Raw genomic sequence first — 20,979 nt, forward strand, 5'->3', positions numbered from 1 at the left:
GGGGTCTTGCATTGTTAGCTAGCCATCATGCCCTTTGTGTGTGTATATATAAGTTTAAAAAAGGTGTTTGCCTCAAATAACTGCAGAGAGCTTTGCAAAAATTCAAAACAGAAAACTATAATCTTAAGGATTCTGATACTTGGGCAATGCAAATGTTTTTGTTTGGAGAATTCCATCCTTTGGATCTCTGGCATCTTCCTTTCAGGCTTTCCTTTTCAAGACTTCCCTTATCTCCATTTTACATTCCTAAAATGCTAGTTTATTCTTGGAAGAGCACTGCTGATGCATATTTTCAGTGCTTCACACTATGGGCTGCAGTCTGGAACAGGAGTTGGGTAAATCCTGTTCACTACAATGGAAACAGATAACATGCCTGATCCCTTCACTAACTTTGCATATGAACATGCTTTCCCTTGTGAGCTCGAGATGTGCGTTTGGAGAACATGGAAACAAGGAGCTGAACAAAACCTGTACGCACTGTTTTCAGTCATGGATGCAAATAAAATAAGAAATGTTCCTTAATTTATGCCGCGTTTTTCAATGACCTCAGAAAACCATTTGCCAATAGTGTGTTTTAGACAACTAATAAAATGCAACTCTTCCTTTAATCATTTTCTGTAGGTCATTTAGAAGACATTGGTACCAGATTTGTTTCTGTAGCACAAATGACTTGCAGAACAACAGACAGCTGCTAAGCCAATATGGTTATCAACTGTCTGAACATAGTTTCCCAGTCAGTAAAGATTTAATGGACATGTTTTGTTGGTCTCAATCTGATATATTTTTTTGAAACTCCTTTAAAAACAAGCTTTTTATGGGGTGCTGTCCAATAAGCTAGGAAATTGTGTTTTCAGTCTATAGGTTTATTACCTACATGATAGCAAAGGATATGTTTGAAAAGTACAGATACGTTTGCAGGAGTGGGGTTGGGGTAAATCCTGATTGCTAAAATCATTGGGGAAAATCAGTGCATAGCAGCTTATGTCTAACACTATCAGTCTTTTGGAAAACAACCTTGCTCATAAACCTAATGAATTTTTACCAGTAGGATGGGAATCTTGCTTCCTTGCTTGATTTGCCTTACAGCAACCTAAAGCAAATAATTTTCCAAATCTGTCCTAAACACCCAGAGCTGGAGATGCACAGCTGTGCATCATTGTTTAAATAGGATATACTGGTGTAGAGCAAACTCCTAAAAGTTTGGGATAACAAGGGTGGGTGGGGGGAAACCCACATGTTTTTGAAACATACCTCCCTCCAGCTGCAGCATAATCTGTAGTGCATGTCCCTCCTTTTTGTGGTCAAGGTGAAAATGTTTACCACTTGTTCACTCTGGCAATTGTTCAGATTAGCTGCTGGCTGTCATACTTGCACTCTGGTGTGCAGAGGGTTTGGGTGGTAAACTTCTTTTGCTAGTACAGTGGTACCTCGGGTTACATACGCTTCAGGTTACAGAGTCCGCTAACCCAGAAATAGTGCTTCAGGTTAAGAACTTTGCTTCAGGATGAGAACAGAAATTGTGCTCCGGCGGCGGCAGGAGGCCCCATAGGCTAAAGTGGTGCTTCAGGTTAAGTATGAACCTCCAGAACGAATTAAGTGCTTAACCCAAGGTACCACTGTAATCTGTGCTTTTTATAATGTCGCATTTTAAAGTGTTTTGAAAAAGGTTGTGAGTGTGATGGTTGCAGTGGTGCCCGCACTTTTTTCAAAGAGGGCCGGATTTGATGAAATGAACATGTGTGAGGGCCGACCAAAGTTGTTGAGCTTTTTGGGGAATTTAACCCCAAAGTTGTTGAGCTTTTTCTACAATTTTCCCCCAAAGTTGTTGAGGTTTTTTTGGGATTTTACCCCAGGACATATACTGCCACAGGGGCTGGATTAAATTGACCGGCGGGCCAAATTAGGCCCCCGAAACGGACCTCGGACATGCCTGGTTTAAAGCTTTCTCTGAAACCTGACGTCTGACTTGCAACATAATGTGCCAAAAAAGAAGAAAGAGCTTGACTGCATCTGTAGTGGCACTGATGTGTTATGTTAATGTTTATTTCTGTGCTGCCTTTCAGCCAAAAAAAGCCCCCAAGTAGACTCACAAGAGATACAATAAATAAATAATGTTAGACACCAGATAAAAATCTTTTGGGCAGTATTCAGCACACCATGGAAAAGCTTAGAGGACACACTAGCTTGGAATCTGTACAAGAACTTTATTATTTCTCTCCAAGAGGAACAGAACAGCAACAGGAAAACTCCTGATTCTGCTGCACTGCCACCTAGTGATTAAACTATATAATGACACAATCCAAGCACATTACTTACTATGAAAAGTCTTTTTCCGCCCTGAATTTTGTAACTTTGTCTTTTGTGTTTTGTTTGTGTTGTCACTTCTGGGTAGATGAGAAACTCTGCAGTCTTTGACTACTGTAGAGGAGCTTGCAAGCAAGGGTGGGGGGAGATGAGTGAATGCTAAGAAGTATAAACCTTTGTCAGCTTGCAGTTCTGGAGCTATTCTTAAGCATCCAGCTTAAAATGAATAATTTTTGTTGCAAACACTTTTTATTAGCAATTTATTTAATTATGTCAAAAGGATGTGAATTGGAAATCTCCTGGCTGGAATAAGCAAAATGGTGTTGTTGTTTTTCTTGAGCAAAGGTTCTGGAAAAAATTAGGAGAATCTCAGCTTACTGCTTCTCTTTCCTCTGTGGTTGTGCAAAAGCCTCAGAAACTCACAGATGAATAAAAGATCTCTAACAAACCCACAAAATCCATCTCATGATTAGGGCTGCAAAGTTGGATTGATTAACTGGTTAGATTATTCTTATTTTTTAAAACAAAATCTGTCGCTTGACTACAAAGATGCTCAGGCTAACTCTTGTTATTTTTGTTTTTAAAAGCATTTTTAAAAATTAGAAGTACATACTCAGGGTTGCAGGTTCGATGCCCGTATGGGACAGCTGCATATTCCAGCACTGCAGGGGGTGGACTAGATGATCCTTAGGATCCCTTCCAACTCTATGATTCTGTGACCTATATAAGCCTATATCTTTCCAGGTTTATTCTGGTTTCAAATAAGGGTTAATATTATAGCATAAAACGGTAGCATTCAGATTAACTGGTAGCCTAGGAAACCCTCCTACAACATGAAGGGCAATATGGCCACACACCCAGCAATTACTGTAATTTCCCATGTATAAGACGAGGATTGTTTATTTTAAAATTATGTTACAAATTGAGGGGTTGTCTTATACACGGATAGTGCAGTGTGGGAACGGGCGCTTGGTTGCTTCCGCGAGCAGGAGATAGTCAGTGGCAATTGGGCGGGTGATTGGAGACTGCAGCAAGGGCTGTTGTAGATTAGCTGTTGCTGCAGCAATTGGGCGGGTGATTGACAGGTGCTAGTGGTGACCAGACAGGCGATTGGTGGCTTTGTCGACGTGTGAAATTGCCTGCGTTTGTCTGGTGGGTGAAAGATTATCAGGAATCCTCCCCCCAAAAAGCTCAACAGTCCTGGGCAATCCCCCCCTCAAAAAACCCAGCAAGTCTGGGCAATACTCCCCCCAAAAAAGCTTAACGTTTGGCAACCTCCCCCCATTTTCTTAATTTGGAGTCCTCCAAAATAGGGGGCGTCTTATACACCCCCTACACGGGGGCGTCTTATACACAGAAAAATACGTATTTCTCTGGGCAATGGGTTCACTCATGACCTTGAAACCAGCTCACCAGCTTTTTGCTTTCTGCTTCTACACGCCATCCCCCCAACTTGTTGCTCTTTTAAGAATCCAGTTTCCCTCCTTGTCCATGCCTTCCCACTTTAGCTAACCAGAGTTGAATGCATGACTGCGATTGAAAGCTTTCCTTGGCACTAATCTCTGTCTTGTCCAGAGGCATGCCTTTATGGTCACTTGATCAAAGGGGAGCTAATTGACTCAAATGGGTAGCCTCCCCTCGAGAGTGCTAGTTTTGACTCCTGGCAGGAAGGTTTCCTTGCCAAGGGGCCGTCTACTGTTTTAGGGAACTGCTGTACAAATTACTTTCAAGTATTGCCTTTCCGAATGGTGTGTGTGTGTTAACCCATACCTAATAAACAAGTGGGTGACCACAGTAGCTCTGCTGTGGGTGAGCACATGACCTGGAGGTTTATTTCGGAGAGCTGGAGAATATTTTTTTTGCTTTCTTGTACAGCGAGTGATGGGCTTCTCCGGTTTCCATGGTTCCATCCTCCCTTCTGCTAACTTTGCTTTTCCGATCTCATCCTAGGTTCAGTGGCATTGCAGATCGAGGATGGTAGCTGGAGCAAACTTCTACATTGTGGGTCGAGATCCTGCCGGCATGTCTCATCCTGAGACTGGAAAAGATCTCTACGATCCAACCCATGGTGCCAAAGTGCTGACTATGGCGCCAGGCTTGATAACGTTGGAAATCGTACCCTTCAGAGTGGCAGCTTATAACAAGAAAAAGAAATGCATGGATTACTATGACTTGGAACAGTAAGTTTTTTCGGTTTTAAGAGCTGATTAATGTCCCACGGTCCCACACAGTACGCTGGATATGGTGATTTGGAATTTGGCTTTGCACACCAGCACGTCTCAGCATATACCTTTCAAATAAATTCTCATTTCTCGGGGTCCAAGGTCCATTCATTCCTGTCTTATTTGGAAACCAACGGCCCCCACTGGAAACCATTTAGCGATTTTAAGCTGGTATCTTGTGAACTTTGTATAACCGCCCCCCCCAAAAAAAAACCCAACTTGAATCTGCGCTGCTCTGAATTTGCTTTGCCAGTCTGGGTGGCCTTGGAATGAAACCAGGCTGTGTTCCCGCATCTATCATACAAAATATTGCTTTGCCACGATAATGTAGGCCATGTTTCAAATTTTTGTTTCAAACTTCTTCTTTTAAGAGTTTAGTTTCAGGTTACACATGATACTGTTGTTCAGTTTTACAAGTTTCTAGGTTATGTTTCAATTTCAGTATGTTTATAATTATGGGCAGTACTTTTGTCTGTGGTACCTGTCTAAAATCCCTCTGTATAAATCTTTAATTTTTTGTTAGCACACTTTATGCAGAATGCTGCGTCGTGTAGGACAGAAATCAGATGCAAAGTAGGCTGTACATTCACGTCACTGACAGATTTAAGGAAGCCTATTTATGCTTCAGATAGAAAAACATCCTCTTATCCCAGTAAATAAAGAAACCTAAAAAAGAGACCTCAACAAAATACAGCGGATCAGTCGGTTTATTTTTATTCATTTATTTAATTTAAATATTTATAAGACACACTTTCATATAAAATATTGTTGGCAAGCAGAGGCATTATGTTGCAAAGTTGGTGCAAAATCAGGCATGCATAATTTTATAAACTTCTATTATCTCATCTCTTACTCTCCTCCTTCTCTAAGCTAAAAAGACCCAAACATTGCAACCTTTCTTCATAGGGAAGTCGCTTCACCCTTTGGTTGTCGCTCTTCTCTGAACCTTTTCCAGCTCTACAATATCCTTTTTCGGGTCAGGCGACCTACACACTGTATTCCAAATGCAGCCCGCACCAACAATTTGTGCAATGTTGTTAACGATACTGTTTAATTTCCAAGGTTTTTAATTAAGATATGCTGCATTATGGAGGAGATTAAGGGGGGGGATGGTAGTTTCCATAACATCACCTCTCGTATGAGAGGCAGAAAGAAATTCTGACACAATTTCATGCATTTTTTAGCATGAGTTGCGCAAGCAGCCCTAGTGACAATCCTGTTCTGGCTCTGTGCACAGTGTCACAAATCCAATATTCTGTCATCTGTTGGGTTGGTTGGTCACACAGGGTTAATCCTCCATTAGAAAGCAGGGCCAGTGAATGTGGTGTTTCTTCTGGAACACACACACACACCAGATTCTGGGAGGGCCCAGTCAGGAAGCCCAGCTGGGAGTTAGCATTCTTGTTTTTATGTTCCGTAGCAACGTCACTCTTATTTGTCTCGCTGCTTTGTGTGGACAGGCATTGTCTGTCACACGGATTAACACCTTGGATGTGCCGGCTGGGAATGGTGTCTGTACTCAGGCCTGCACTCGCTCGCAGCCAAGCTCTGCCCCGAATCAAACCCCAGCGAAGTTTCCAGAGCAGCCGGCCTTGTGGCGCAGGTGGCTGTTTGCTGGTTGGTGGCAGCCTGGAAAATGTATACTTCCCCTGCTGTATAAAAACAGCTCGCTGCATGCTGTGGCCTTTTCCATCTGCGAGGCACGGCGGTGGTGGGGAAAAAGAAAAAAGCATGTGGCCGGGCAAAAGCTTCCAAGTGGTTCTTAATTAATTAGGCTGTGCCGATGTGTTTACTGTAGCTGGATTGGGAAGAAGATGGCTGGCAAGACGTGAAAGCAGAACTCCCATTTGGAATGGTGTCTGCAGCATGAAGCGCAGATGTAGGGTGAAAGATTCTCAGAAGAAGGTGCCTAGGGAGCGGCGCTTTAAATCCCCCTTCAAAAGGGAAGCATGCCAGCCCACAGAGCTACACACACACACACACACACACACACACACACACACACACACACAGCTTGGCACTCTGGGGGAATATAAGGCTTTGATTGGCCTCCTTTCCCCTCTTTTAATCAAAAAGTCAGAACAGAACAAACTTGTAGGCTTTTATTATTCCATTTCCTGTGCCAGACAGCAGGTCATGCTCAAATCTTCTACATAAATATGGGTATTGTCACTTGAGGAATTTTTGATTAAACAAAATGCAGCGTTGGAGCAGTTTATTGCCTGAAGAGACAAGCAGCGGCCCTAGAGCACGATACAGATTGTCTGTTCTTCTCTTCCCCTTCCCCTCACCCAGTGCCATTTGTATCTGAATCGGAAAGACGTTTTTGAAACCTTGGCAGGCACCAGCCACATATTTTATTTTTTGCAGGCCCAACGCGCAAAGTGGAAAATTGGAAAGGAGTGAGCATAGGGAATGTTTCACAAGGGGGAAATTAAGATGGGTTTAGTCTTCCCAGAGTCCTAGACTCTGTCTTGGACTATCAATAGACAGCATGTTCCTCAATTGTGTAGGTAGCACTTTGTCAAGACTTCTGGACGATCCAGGCAATTAATACAGTAGGACGGCTTTTGAAGTATTGAAAACATTGATTGTGATGAAAATTTGCCAGTAAACACACACACACACACACACACACACACACACACACACAGTGTGTGTGTTTGGCCAGTTATCAGACTGCTTATGATGAAAGAACATCTGGCCTATTTAATTATTTTTTTTAAGAGTACATGTATTTGGCCATGTGAGGATGGGTAAATATTACAAGACAAGACTTGGCAAGTCAACCATATTGTTTTGGTGGTTCACAGATTCATAAGCTTTTATTGGAACACTACTGTACAATTTAGCTACAGGGTGCTGCTCAGAACAAGTATTGTTCAGCATGGAAATGTGTCTTGCAAAAAACCCAAGAGAGGTCCCTTTGGAGAAGTTAATGGTTCTGTGTCTTTGCAATATCAGATGTCCTTTTATCTCTTGCAGAGTTTTTGTATACAGTAGCTCTAGGAAGTTTATATCTGCTTCTGGAGCATTTGTTGTTGGCACAAGAGAATGAGAGGTGGTTGCCACACACATGCTTCTTGACTGATGGCTACAGTTTAGCAGGAGGGTCCTTTAGCTTAGTTAGAGAAACACTTGCTGTGCATTCAGAATTTGATAGCTCAGCTAGAATGTGTACTGCTGCGTAGCAAAGGTACAAGCAAGTCCCAAGAGGATGGTAGGAATGACTGCCAAGCAGAATTGTGGAAAACTTGCCCAGGCGAGGAAGAAAAAACCCTGGACTAAAAAACTCTTGCAAGTACTTGGGGGGGGGGGGGAGCTTTCACTCTTTCCTATTTTAATAAACCTCTTATTATCCAGCCAGACTAATTGGATTCAGATCAGAAGAGAGAAAGTAGTATTATTATGCAGTACATAATATACAGAATTCTGTATTCCACAAGACGTCGTGATGGCAACGAAAGCTTAGATGGCTTTAGAAAACGGGGATTAGCCAGATTAGAAATCTCTATCAGTGGCTATTAGCCATGGAAACTTAAGTGGAAACACATTTTGTGGAGGCTGTGTGCCACTGAATGCTACTTGTTGAATGATAATTGGAATAGCAAAGCTGTTGCTTATGTGCCCTGCTGGTGGGGCATCTGATTGCCCAATGTAGGAAATAGGACACCAGGCTAGAGGGGCGTCTGGCGCAATCCTGCAGGTGTACTCTTAGGTTACATCCTTATGACTTCTCATATGGCACATGTTGTTTTGAAGCCAAAGAGAAACCTAGACATTGCTGTTTCTGATCCTCCACATTTTAATGATTGACACTATGAGAATAGTTTTTTTTTTAACCTTTATCTTTTCCATTTATGAATTGCTTCCCGTTACGCATGCCGAAGCAGTTTACAATATAATAACATATGTAAAAGCAGTTTTTAAAAATAAACCCAGTTATAAATACAAAACAGTTTAAAACAACGGCATATACATAAAACCCAATTCAACTCCAAGGCAGATACCAACTGGGATAAAGGTCTTAGAAGACTTTAATAGGTGCCAAAAAGACAATAGAAAAGGCATGGGACTGATATGCATTGAGAGGGAGTGCCAAAGTTAGGTGCTGCCTCATTAAAGGCTGGATTCCAACAGACCTCATGATAGGATGGCATCTGCAGGACTCCTCCTTCAGAATGCAGTGATTGGTTGGGGATGTAGGGGATGAAGCAATCTTTTTGCTGAGGTGGATTTAGGGCCACGTGACCCGTTCCACCACACTGGGCACTGAGCCTAGGGGACACCACAGGTCACAGCAACTATGACATAGTGATTTGAGCAGGTGAGAGGTTTGGGGGGGGGGAGGCGGGATTTGGCCTTGTACAGGGCACCGCTGAAATTTGAAAGACCAAAGTCTGACCCTTCTTTTAGATCTTTTTGTCACAAGCTGTATAGGACTTTGCGCACCAATGCCAGCACCTCAAACCTATCCCAGTAGCTAATCGGCAGCCAGTGTTGAAATATTGTTGTTGTTTAGTCGTGTCCGACTCTTCGTGACCCCATGGACCAGGCATTCCTGTCTTCCACTGCCTCCCACAGTTTGGTTAAACTCATGCTGGTAGCTTCGAGAACACGGTCCAACCATCTCGCCCTCTGTCGTCCCCTTCTCCTTGTGCCCTCCATCTTTCCCAACATCAGGGTCTTTTCCAGGGAGTCCTCTCTTCTCATGACGTGGCCAAAGTATTGGAGCCTTAGTTTCAGGATCTGTCCTTCCAGTGAGCACTCAGGGCTGATTTCCTTAAGAATGGAGAGGTTTGATCTTCTTGCAGCCCATCGGACTCTCAAGAGTCTCCTCCAACACCATAATTCAAAAGTATCAATTCTTCAGCGATCAGCCTTCTTTATGGTCCAGCTCTCACTTCCATACATCACTACTGGGAAAACCATAGCTTTAACTATATGGAAATATTAAGTCCTTATAAAAAGCAAAACATTGTACGATTTTTTTTTTAAATGTTCCTGCCTCAAAGATTGCAATTTAATAAATAGCATAGAAATTTTAAAAAGAGAAATCAGACACTCATCTAGCCAACTTGAGCATAATGGAAGCCTCTGTTTGTTAAGGTTCTTAAAGGAGGAATGAGTTGAGTGGACCAGATCTCAACAAAAGCAGAGTATTGCAAGCAAAAGAGAGAGAATGACTTGAGTTAGAAATCTGCTGCTTAGATAGAAAAGGGGGGGGGGGGAGAAGGACCCAGGTCAAAACAAGTGCCTTGAACAGGACCCAGACAAGAATGGGTTTCAAAAAGGTAAAATATGAATGTACCAACTCAAACCTGTTCACAGTCAAAGTTGATGGACATCATCAAGGATTGCACTTCATTCAGTTCTGCTCGACAAGGGCAATCAAAGAATTGCAACAATCCCACCTTGAATTGCATACAAAATAACTGGATATTGCAACTTCGTATCCAGTGAATCAAATCAAAGATGTATGCCGCTGTTGTGTTGCATGCACTGTGAGAAAAACGTAGTCCCTGTTTGCTAAGTGTAGCTTAATACCCGCGCAAACAAATGATCCCCAGCAAACATTTGGCTTCTATTCTCCCCCTCCCACCACTACCCTGAGCCATATCCAACTGAGGTCAGCGTTTGGCTTATATTTCAAACAAGCTAGCAGAGGATGAGTAAGAAATAGATGCTGCAAACTGAATAAACAGAGTAAGTAAAACCATTGCATTTTACTGTTGGATTAATCGCTGTTGCTCCAGAGGATTTAGAAGTTCCTGTCTCTTTGCATCCTTATTTTTAATTTGCTTTAATAAAATTCAATCTAGGTACTTAAAAAAAAAAAAATCTTGTGGTGACCTGGATTTTTGGTTTTTGCCCCATGGGTCCTTTTGGCAATTTGATAAATGTTATGTTTCTGACTGAATGAAAATATTTTCCATTCTAGGAAAATGGCTTCACTCTTTTATTTAAGGCCAATAATTGCCATTCTGGGTTGCATAATACTGTCTCCCATAGCAGTCAGCTGGGTATCCAGGCATTGATGCCCACTTGTTTTATTTTTCAGTCTCAACACGCCCCCATGTATAGGTAAAGGGACCCCTGACTATTAGGTCCAGTTGTGGTTGACTCTAGGGTTGTGGCGCTCATCTCGCTTTATTGGCATACAGCTTCCGGTTCATGTGACCAGCATGACTAAGCCGCTTCTGGCAAACCAGAGCAAAGCATGGAAATGCCGTTTACTTTCCCTCCAGAGCAGTACCTATTGATCTACTTGCACTTTGGCATGCTTTTGAACTTCTAGGTTGGCAGGAGCAGGGACTGAGCAACGGGAGCTCACCCCATTGTGGGGATTCGAACTGCCAGCCTTCTGATCAGCAAGTCCTAGGCTCTGTGGTACCTGGTATGTGGAGGGATATTGCTTCTAAGAATAGCAGTCCCTTTTTCAGTTATCAGAGTCACTGTGATAAATATATATACTCTCTCTATATTTTTCTACTCCTTCTAAGAAGCCAGTAGTTTAGATTTCTTACATCACATTCTGTAGTGATGGATTTCGTAAGGTGAACAAATGGTTCATCTTGGCATCATCTCTCTGTGTGTGTACACGCACATGTGCACACAAACACATACATTTGCAGCAGAACTATTATTTAAGTGTGCATCCTTATGCCGTTAAAACAGCACCAGCCACACCCAAGAGGAAGACACCAGCTCGCTCGAGGGTACCCAGAGAGTTACAGAAGTACAAAAAAAGGGGTGGGACAATCCCTCCAAATGGCCCAATGAGTACTGAGAGTGCATGGTGGCCATGGAATGCCAGCTGACTGTTGCAGGGGGAAGAGAAAGGGAAAATGGAATGCGCTATATAAGGTGAAGGGCATGGCTGGCTGGACCTCTGAACAGCAACATTCCAAAGAGCGACATTTTATTGCAGGTCCAGCTTGTGTATATGGTTTTTCCTATTTGTTCTATTTATTACTGCATATAGAGACGCCGTAGAGAAGCAGTTCCTGCACCTCATGCCTCCAGATCAGGCTTCCTCAAACTCGGCCCTCCAGATGTTTTTGGCCTACAACTCCCATGATCCCTAGCTAGCAGGACTAGTGGTCAGGGATGATGGGAATTGTAGTCTCGAAACATCTGGAGGGCTTAGTTTGAGGAAGCCTGCTCCAGATGTTGGACTAAAACTCACATCATCCCTGACAGTTGGCCCTGCTGATGGGATCTGTAGTCTGACAACATATGGAAGGCCCTTAGGGTCTAGACTGCTCAGCAGTGGGCACTTGCAGATCATGGTTGCATTTTTAAAATACAAAGTTTAGTTGAAACTGTTGATTCACCCTCCTTTCTTTTTTCTTTTTCTTTTTCTTTTTTGCTTTTCGTTTCAGCCACGAAGACTTCGAATTCATTTCAGGAACTCGCATGCGCAAAATGGCTCAGGAAGGACAAAATCCTCCTGAAGGCTTCATGGCTCCCAAAGCATGGACTGTGCTGAAAGAGTATTACAAATCCTTGGAAAAGGCTTAGGCTACTTATTTGTTGCAGATCAGCCTTTGACGTTTGATTTATTAGCAAGAAGGAGGACCACACAATCACCGTTTTGGTGCTGCTTTGTTGTCGTGTCTGTCAGGAAGCATTTCCTCTAAAAAACACCAGGCCCTTTCTCCTTAACTTAGCATCGTTTTCTGCTTCTCTTATGGGTTCCATTACTTATTGGCACCTAACAAACTGCTGGTTCTAATGTCTTCTATTTTTATTACAGTTGATATTCTTGCAGTAAGTTTTCTAAACCTCGTCTTTCTAAAACATTATTATACCTCTGTGCCCTGCGGTTCTCAGTGCTGCTGAAACTCTCCCCCTCCCTCTTTTCACATTATTTAATGTATCTCATGTCTTTTTCTGTGTGGGTATGTTGCTTTTCATAGTCTACAGGCTAAATATGGCAGTTTGATTATACCAGCTAGATATAGGTGCTAAATCGAATCAAAACGAAAAAGATTTTTAAAAAGATACTAACCTTGTACTTTTCAGCCAGTGCTCTTTGAAGTTCTTGTATGGAATCTCCAGAATAGACTACACTGTATTGCAAATTAAACTTTCTGTACCAAATCTGTGAATTTTGTGGTTGCAAATCCTCAAGCATTACTGATTTTTTTGCCTCACATACTTGTGGTAGGTTTAACACAGTTGCCTGCTTTTTTTAAAAAAAAAGTTTTGCAATTTTCTCTCCAACCTCGCCCTTGTCTTCTAACATGACATTAATATTTTTTTAGTTGTTGAAGTTTAGTTGTCACTACCATTGGATGACTATCACTTAAGATACACTTTTAGGGAGTAGGAGCAGGGGAGCTACTTCAAAGGTGCTTCCTTGAACCTCACTCGTTTCCCCTTTCAAAACATGATGGTAACATACCCTTTATATGGGAAAGATAGTCAGGAATGTCAGTGTTTGTTAGGTACTGTCTCCTCATTACTTAGACACAATGAGTTTTATCTAAAGATGCTCTGATCCCAGTAGACCCATTGCAATTAAGACTCGCTACCATCAGTGTGGACAGCACTGAGGGAGGTTGACCAATGGTCTTACTCTGTATACATGGAATCTTCCTATGCTCATCTCAAGTCCTGATCATTCCAATTCCACAGCAAAGTATGTTGCAGTTGTAGGTGCGTAAAAAGCTAAACTAAGCTTTTATAAACACCAAGGAAATGAGAAGAGCCATAGGGTGCTTTTCCATGCATTTGTTCTTTCAATATTAAGTGAGTAACACTAACAGAGACCCTAAACTGTGGGCAGAAATATGGCAATGCAAAGAGAAGATTGAAGAGGAAGAAGGTGGGAGGAATCTAATTCAAATTATTTATGTATCCTGATGGGTAATGTCAACAGAAAAAAGGCAGAATTTAAAATGGCTGTGGAAAAAAATGTGGTAGGCTTCCAAGACTAGGTCTGGGAAACCTGTGATCTTCCAGATGTTGTTGGGCTACAACTCCCACCAGCCCCAGCCCAGCATAGTCAGAAAGGAGTTAGAAAGACCCTAGGTGGAGATTTCTGAGAGTGACTTCTGCTTGAGACCATGGGATATTACATTAGAAAATGCTGACCTAGGTGTTCCAATTGCTTCACTCTAGAGTAAATGAGCTCCTTCTATTCATATGAACTTTACATAATGCTCATAAAGGTGATGGTATAGAATGCTGATGCATGACAGTAAAAGAGTAAAATTGGGCATTTTATTCCAGCAATTGAGGATTTCCCATTTCCTTACCTTAGCAGATGCTTGGATGCTACATCTTTGAAAGGGATGAGGAGGAACAAGTCATTTTCTGTTACTGCATTGCTTCAGTAATGTCCAAAGAATGTACAGTGGTACCTCAGGTTACATACGCCTCAGGTTACATACGCTTCAGGTTACAGACTCCGCTAACCCAGAAATATTATCTCCGGTTAAGAACTTTGCTTCAGGATGAGAACAGAAATCATGCTCCGGCGGCGCGGCAGCAGCAGGAGGCCCTATTAGCTAAAGTGGTGCTTCAGGTTAAGAACAGTTTCAGGTTAAGAACGGACCTCTGGAACGAATTAAGTAATTAACCCGAGGTACCACTGTACCTGCATATCTGTCCCATAGGGAGATGTGTGAGTTCTAGATACAGTGATAGGGCAAGTGAATCCCATCTTCAACTCCAGGCACTGTGGAAGACACTAGAATGGCTTGTTGGCTCCTGTTAACTCCTGCTAGATTTACTGGTCCAAATTGTCTCTTGAAAACCAATGAAGTTTTCCACCTGGTTTCTCTAAAGCAGACCTCCTTTTGAACCTTTCTCAGTGCTACTCAGTATATGACAATCTATCCAAAGACCCTCTCTTCTTGGATCGTATTGAAAATCTTTTCAAGCAATGTCTTTGGGTCATTAACTTTGAATTTAGATACAAAATTCACGGAAGTGATACTTTTCCTGTCTAGCTATGGTCCTTGCCAGTGTGCTGAAATCTTCCCTTCTTAATCTTACGCAGGAGGACCATATGTTTGTCCTAATCCTGCTGTAACCTTGGAACTTTTATTTGCCCCTATCAGAAATCATCCTGACACATGGAGCATGACCGGCTCAGGGCTGCGAGGGGTGGGTGGGGAGGGAGAGTAATAAAATAAAACTTTTGATAGTTTTGAAGAACCCTAAAATCAATGAAGCAGGAGAGTGGGGGACACTCTTCTCCTTTCCCCAGAAACTGAAGTTAATGAGGTGGATGGAGTTTGCTAAATCTTGGTGAGGAGTTGAATAAGTGCTATAAAACCATTGCAGTTCATCAATGAGATATCTATTCCAGATGATGCTTTCTTCTCTAACCTACTTTAAGTGACGTCAATTATTCCCCTGGGGTCAACAAAAAAGCTAAAGGCTAGGTATATGCCACTTTGCAAGATGGAGGCTCCAAGTTGTTTATTTTTAAAGCTATATAAATTCACGTTCAGAATCTGAGGTCCTGAACTTGGACGGAGAAGTCACTCTCTTAATGAAGATTAAGGGTGCTGGCGTGGATTTGGGATGCTCAGTAAGAGATCTTAAACCCTGGATTGCTCAATAAGTACTACCAGACGTGGGACTGTTGCATAAAGCTATTAAAGAAAAACCCTGGAGCCAACCCAAAGGTCTACATTGCAAATAATACTACTAATAAAAATCAGTAAGGAGAAACCACAATGGATGTATTTGTGGGTTTCAGTTTTGTTGGTCTTTGATTGTCTAAGGAGATTTGCAAGTGAAGCACTGAGGTCAGCCCTGTTGACTGACTCTTAAAAGAAATGGGCCACAAAGACCTTGGTAAGCAAATTTTTAAATAGAAGCTTTATTCTAAAATGAGCATCGTGTTTGGCAAAGTGGCATCAGGCCCTTCTGGTGTGATCTTGGAAGCTGGTTTAGCAGTGTAAATGTGAGCCATGTTTAGTGTATTGGAGACTTACACCTCCAAGGGCCATATGGTGTGAAGTGACCTTCAAAGTCCTCAGTCAAAGGGGCCAAAAAACATTTCCTAGGCTGTTCTAAACATTATTGAATTGCCCATTTATTTTCTCTCATTCATAGAATGATCATTGACTTAATGCTGCCTAATTTTTGTGTTGCTTGTGTTTCTAGCAGGATAGGTCAGCGGTTAACTTCTGAGAAGTTCCACCATCACTATCCCATTCTTTTTGATGAAGGAAAGAAGGGAAATGATAAAAGTGGGAAAAATAGAAGATGAAGAGAAAGGGGCAAGACATGGAATTTGAACTGAAGACTGCCCATCTGCATCTTGCCAAATAATTATTAAATTGTTTGCATGGCACCATGGGAGCACAGTATGAAGGCGGGCTATTAATCCCCTTAGCAATAAATTAAATTATATGGCTGATAGTCCAAGAAAGGCACATTAAAGTTGTATTGAAATGAATGGGATTAACTAGTCATGTTGATTTTAATAGGAGTTAGTAAAGGTAAAGGGACCCCTGACCATTAGGTCCAGTCGTGACTGACTCGGGGGTTGCGGCGCTCATCTTGCTTTATTGGCCGAGGGAGCTGGCGTACAGCTTCCAGGTCATGTGGCCAGCATGACTAAGCAGCGCACGGAAACGCCGTTTACCTTCCCGCCGGAGTGGTACCTATTTATCTACTTGTACTTTGACGTGCTTTCGAACTGCTAGGTTGGCAGGAGCTGGGACTGAGCAACGGGAACCGCTGACCCTCTGATTGGCAAGTCCTAGGCTATGTGGTTTAACCCACAGCGCCACCCGCATCCCTTTAATAGGAGTTAAGCATGACCAAAGTCCCCTTCATGCGATGAGCAGGATGCAGGTGCTTTGCTGCAGGCTGTGCCAGCTCCCACCTGCTGATGTTGATGCATTTATTGTGGCTGACCAGCTGCTTATGTGTAAGTGCTCCCCTTCAGCCATCCATTCTCAGTGCACAGCCCTGAGATTTGGGCCAGCTGGGCCTCCCTAGTCACTGCGTTCCCTCCTCGCACACATTATTATATGCATGAACTTTTTGTGGATTTGGTCACTGATGCTAAAGACCACCTCTTTCCCTACAGACCATCCTGGGTGTTAAGAACTGTGGTACCCTTCCAGTGTTGTTGGATTCCCGCTCCCACAAGCCAGAGCCAACATTGCCATTGACCAGAGATATTATGGGAGTTGTATTTCAGCAAGATATGGAAATGTAATATAATGCTGGCTATTCCCTGCAGTGAAGTGATGTGAAGTTCTTTCTCTACTGCTGGATTTCTGTAGCATTCACACATGATGCTGCCATCAATGCAACTGCGAAAGCAGCCCTGAGACCTATCCCTGAGTGAAGACTAAAATAATCAATGCAGGGCAATGGATAATAGCACAGCTCTTCAGAGGCTGCAGTCCTAAGCATGCTTAGAGAGTTAGTCCCACTGATCGCATGCTATACATGCTTACTTTTAAGTATAGCTATTCCCTTAAAAGCCTAAGAGGATCAATATGTATTTGCAAAAGAGTAAACATTAGAACAAGTTTTTCTGTACGAGCGTTTATGCACACGTAAAAGGAATTTAGAAAAATGGGAGTTAGGGAGGACATGTCAGAAATGTGTAAGATTATGTACGTTGCTGAGAAAGTGGAGAAAGAAAGCTTTTTTAAAAATCTCCCTCAAACAGGGCTATCCAGTTAAGCTGAACGTTGGAAGTCTTAGAACAAACAAAAGAATGGACTTCTTCACGCAGTGCAAAGTTGGACTAGAATTTGTTCCCAGAACATGTGAGGACTGGGCTAACTTAAAAAGAGGATTAGACAAATTCATAGAGGATAAAGCTATATTCTACCTCCACTGTTGGAGGTGCTGTTCCTCTGAATACCAGCTGCTAGTGATCAAGCTGTCTTATTTGGGTAGAGACTGGTCAATGAAGGGCAAAATTGGGATCTTTCAGAACATCATATTACTGCTTTGTTACCAATTTAGAGACAAAAGAGTTATATGAAAGAATGACATTGGTGGTAGTAGGCCGCAGGCTTTTGTCTGGGGCTTATAGCCTACTATGTCTATTCCTGGTCCTTTTAAAAGAAGCCCTTTGGGAAAACTGGTTGCTGACCAGGAGATTAGAGGCTCCTCCTGAAAGTTCCCACAGCATACCATGCAAAATAATTAAAAAGCTGTTCTTTCCCATCTCCTTTTTGTTACGACAGGGGTGAGGGTGGCTGGTAGGGAAGCCAAGTTCGTTCCTATAATGTCACCATCGATTTTCCTGGAAACTCCATGTTTATACTGCTTGAACTCTTCAAGTGGAAAGAGGAGGATAAGGCTGTTCCCCTGAAAACCATCACCAGGCTTTAAAGCCACATCTGCAACTCCTAAAAGACAAGAAATGGCCCCAAGTATAAATCACTTGAGTTCGCCCGCCCCCATAAAATTCAATGAGGCTTGGATGGAATCAAAGGAACCTTTCTCCAAACTCCTTGTGCACAAGACCATTGTGGCGAACTTAACTATGCAGTATGCTTTACCCTACACACGTAAATAAATCCCAATGGGAGTTAAACAAGTACTTGAGCCGTGCACTGAATCTCTTCATTATGGAGAATTTCACCCTCCATTTTATATAGCCATTAAAGAACAGCTACGTCATTTGTAACCCTACCCTTGTGTTTTTCCATTTTCCCACTGTCTGGTGGACTGAGAATGCTTAGTCTAGAATGGTGTCTTTCCCAGATGGTTATTTGGGCTTTGGTCCTCCCTCCAGTTCCCTTGATTATTGCTGCTGAGGCATAATCAAGAGTAATTGCTGTTTCACATTTAATTTAGATTCATTAGGAAGGATCTGATGTGCTTGTTTGGAGCTAAGGAATCCAGAGGGAGGCTTCCAGGACCTGAGATGCTGAGAGATGCCTTTGGCAATTTAATCAAGGCATATGTTTGAATGGCTCTCCAGTGAAATATTGATGATCCCAACATCCCACCCTCCTTCAACCCCGAGGTCCAGTGTGGAAGTTACACAAGGGTGAAGTGAAATATATGTGACAAGGAGACAGAACTATAACATTAAAACTACTGTAGCTGTGCTTGTGAGATTGGTCTCCCTCATTTTGAAATCTGATTTTAGAAGTGATTTATAAGAAAACATCACTTTAAGAAAACTAGTTATTTTCTTTTGCTAGTATTAGTCTTTATTATCCTGTTTTTACCTGGGGTTCCATCCTTTTACTGATCTTACTCTGGCAAATTTCCCAGCCATTAGGAGTGTGTATGTCTATAATCTCTGCACAGTTTTTTTTTAATGATGTGGCAAAATCTGTCATAATCTAATGAAATTATGAAGTTTCCAATGTGTAAGTTACAGAGCTTTGAGGATGGCATGCTCAGAAGGGCTTCATTTGCTGGAGCTAAGTGATGCTGGTACTACCCTCCAGGCTGAGATCTTGCAATGTTAATGTGATCCAGAATCCAGAAATTCTCTCTCTTTGCTAACGTGGTTAGGTCTGCTGGTATCTCTATAAAAATTTTTGGTAAATCTGACAGGCTGTTCTCAGAACTTAAATGTCTAGCAACCGGCTGCTCCATTTCTTTGGTCAAAATCACAGATTTTCTAGCTTCTGAAATGCATGTAGTTTTACCTACATACAGTGGTGCCTCGGGTTAAGTACTGTATCTAGAACTCACACATCTCCCTATGGGACAGATATGCAAGTACAGTGGTACCTCGGGTTAAGTACTTAATTCGTTCCGGAGCTCCGTTCTTAACCTGAAACTGTTCTTAACCTGAAGCACCACTTTAGCTAATAGGGCCTCCTGCTGCTGCCACACCACCGGAGCACGATTTCTGTTCTCATCCTGAAGCAAAGTTCTTAACCCGAGGTACTATTTCTGGGTTAGTGGAGTCTGTAACCTGAAGCATATGTGTCAGGGAACTGCCATCAGGGCCGGAGGGAGAGAGCGGGCTCTGGAGGGGTCCTAGAGAGCCTCCCGGGATGGGGAGAGGCAGCCCCTCTTCTGGGGAATTGAATCAGCGTAGCACCAGTGGAGAAGGGGGGCAGATGGGGGAATCGGCGAGGCGGTCCCATGACTCCTTACCAGGGGCCAGCGGGGAGAGTAAAGAAGCAAAGAAGGCTTCCGCGCAGGGAGAGTAGGAGGAGACTAGGCGTCAAAGAGCTTCTTTGCTGGAAGAAGTTCAAGAAACACCCACTGACGGATTCTGCCAGCGATTGAGACAGCCACAGGCGAGTGGCTGTCCGGACAGAAAAGGTTCACTCAGGCAACCCAGCCAGGTGTTGCACCGGTTTACGCATGAGCAACCCCTAGAACCATTACAATATGTAACCTGAAGTGTATGTAACCCAAGGTACCACTGTACTGGATATGACATCCCTACTTTTTGCACCGTGTTATAGATCCCTGTACAAAATAATCCAGTAAAAAATTAACTTCTGTTGGAGAAGGCTATGAGCACAGAATGCCTGATTTAAATCTTCTTTATTTACAAATAAAACATGTAGTGCTTAATATAAAATAAAGTGGTTCACATACATAAAATGCAATTTTAGAGCTACAAATGTGAGAGCGGTAATCTGTTTCTCTAGAAACTGGCATATTGTTTTTATTAATTAAACTATTAATAAAACCTACAATTAATAACAGTATCATAAAAAATTAAGAACAGGAAAAAAATCCGCATTTTAAAAACAATGAGCAAAATTGAAATGGTTTAAGCTAACCAGACTGATAGCTGGATCTTATTTCAGCATTGGCAATTGGCCTCCAGTTTCACTTAGAAGATGCAGAGGAGCTGCATGGCCTCAACCTATCTTTGTCCTCCAGCAACTTACCCACTCTCCAGCACCTGTTGTTTGAAGGTACCTCCTCACTCTGCCTAAAGCCAGGGCAGACCTTGTCCCAAATCCAGCACAAACTCTTTGGGCCAGATTTAGTAATGCTTTGAGCAGACTCACTGAAATGAATAGACCTGAAGTTAAGTATAACTAACAAGTCCCATTTATTCCAGTGGGTCTACTCAAACTACTTCATGGCCTCCTCCTTCCACTCTCATATCCCAATGGCTCCCTGCTCCATAACCTTTGCTCCTCCAGCCCTACTATTCTCTGCCATATGGTGGTACTTGCTCTTTTAAGCAATGCCACCATTTGCCTCTTGCTTGCCCTTATTCCATCCCAACACACCTATGTGAAGCTGCCTCTCTCTCTAAGTCCCTCTTCAAACCCCATCTCTTCTGTTAACCCTTTTAGTTCTCATCACCTTCATAAATGAAAGGAAGCTAAATGCATACAGTATTCTTTTTCCCTCCCCTCCCTTAATTATCTCTCACATGTTGCCTCTCAGGTTGTAAGTTGCCCTGGCCTTATTTTATGTGCCAAGTTCTCCTGACCACATTTAGGGAAGATGCACATGAAAGTGTGGGTGAAATGACCTTCCTTCTTGGGGGCACCCAGGAGGTGAATTCCAT

General features: G+C 42.6%; 1 protein-coding gene and 1 long non-coding RNA gene across 2 annotated transcripts in view; one reads left to right on the plus strand and one right to left on the minus strand.

The window, feature by feature from the left end:
• Positions 1-12,632, plus strand: part of PAPSS1 (3'-phosphoadenosine 5'-phosphosulfate synthase 1) — a 49,287-nt gene extending 36,655 nt beyond the window's left edge. Inside the window, exons 11-12 of the mRNA XM_083756553.1 lie at positions 4,255-4,484; positions 11,912-12,632. Of these exons, the coding sequence (XP_083612679.1) occupies positions 4,255-4,484; positions 11,912-12,050 (369 nt within the window). The 3' untranslated portion in view covers positions 12,051-12,632. The remainder of the gene's footprint in view (positions 1-4,254; positions 4,485-11,911) is intronic.
• On the minus strand, positions 12,362-19,375 carry LOC310852939. Its single transcript, XR_014568462.1, has 2 exons — positions 19,221-19,375; positions 12,362-19,151 (listed from the first exon to the last, which is right to left on the minus strand). It is a non-coding gene; the product is annotated as an uncharacterized lncRNA (long non-coding RNA).
• Between the last annotated feature and the right edge of the window lie 1,604 nt (positions 19,376-20,979).

The sequence above is a fragment of the Podarcis gaigeae genome, assembly GCF_964106915.1.
Source record: "Podarcis gaigeae genome assembly, chromosome: 9".
In the NCBI taxonomy this organism is placed as follows: Eukaryota; Metazoa; Chordata; class Lepidosauria; order Squamata; family Lacertidae; genus Podarcis; species Podarcis gaigeae.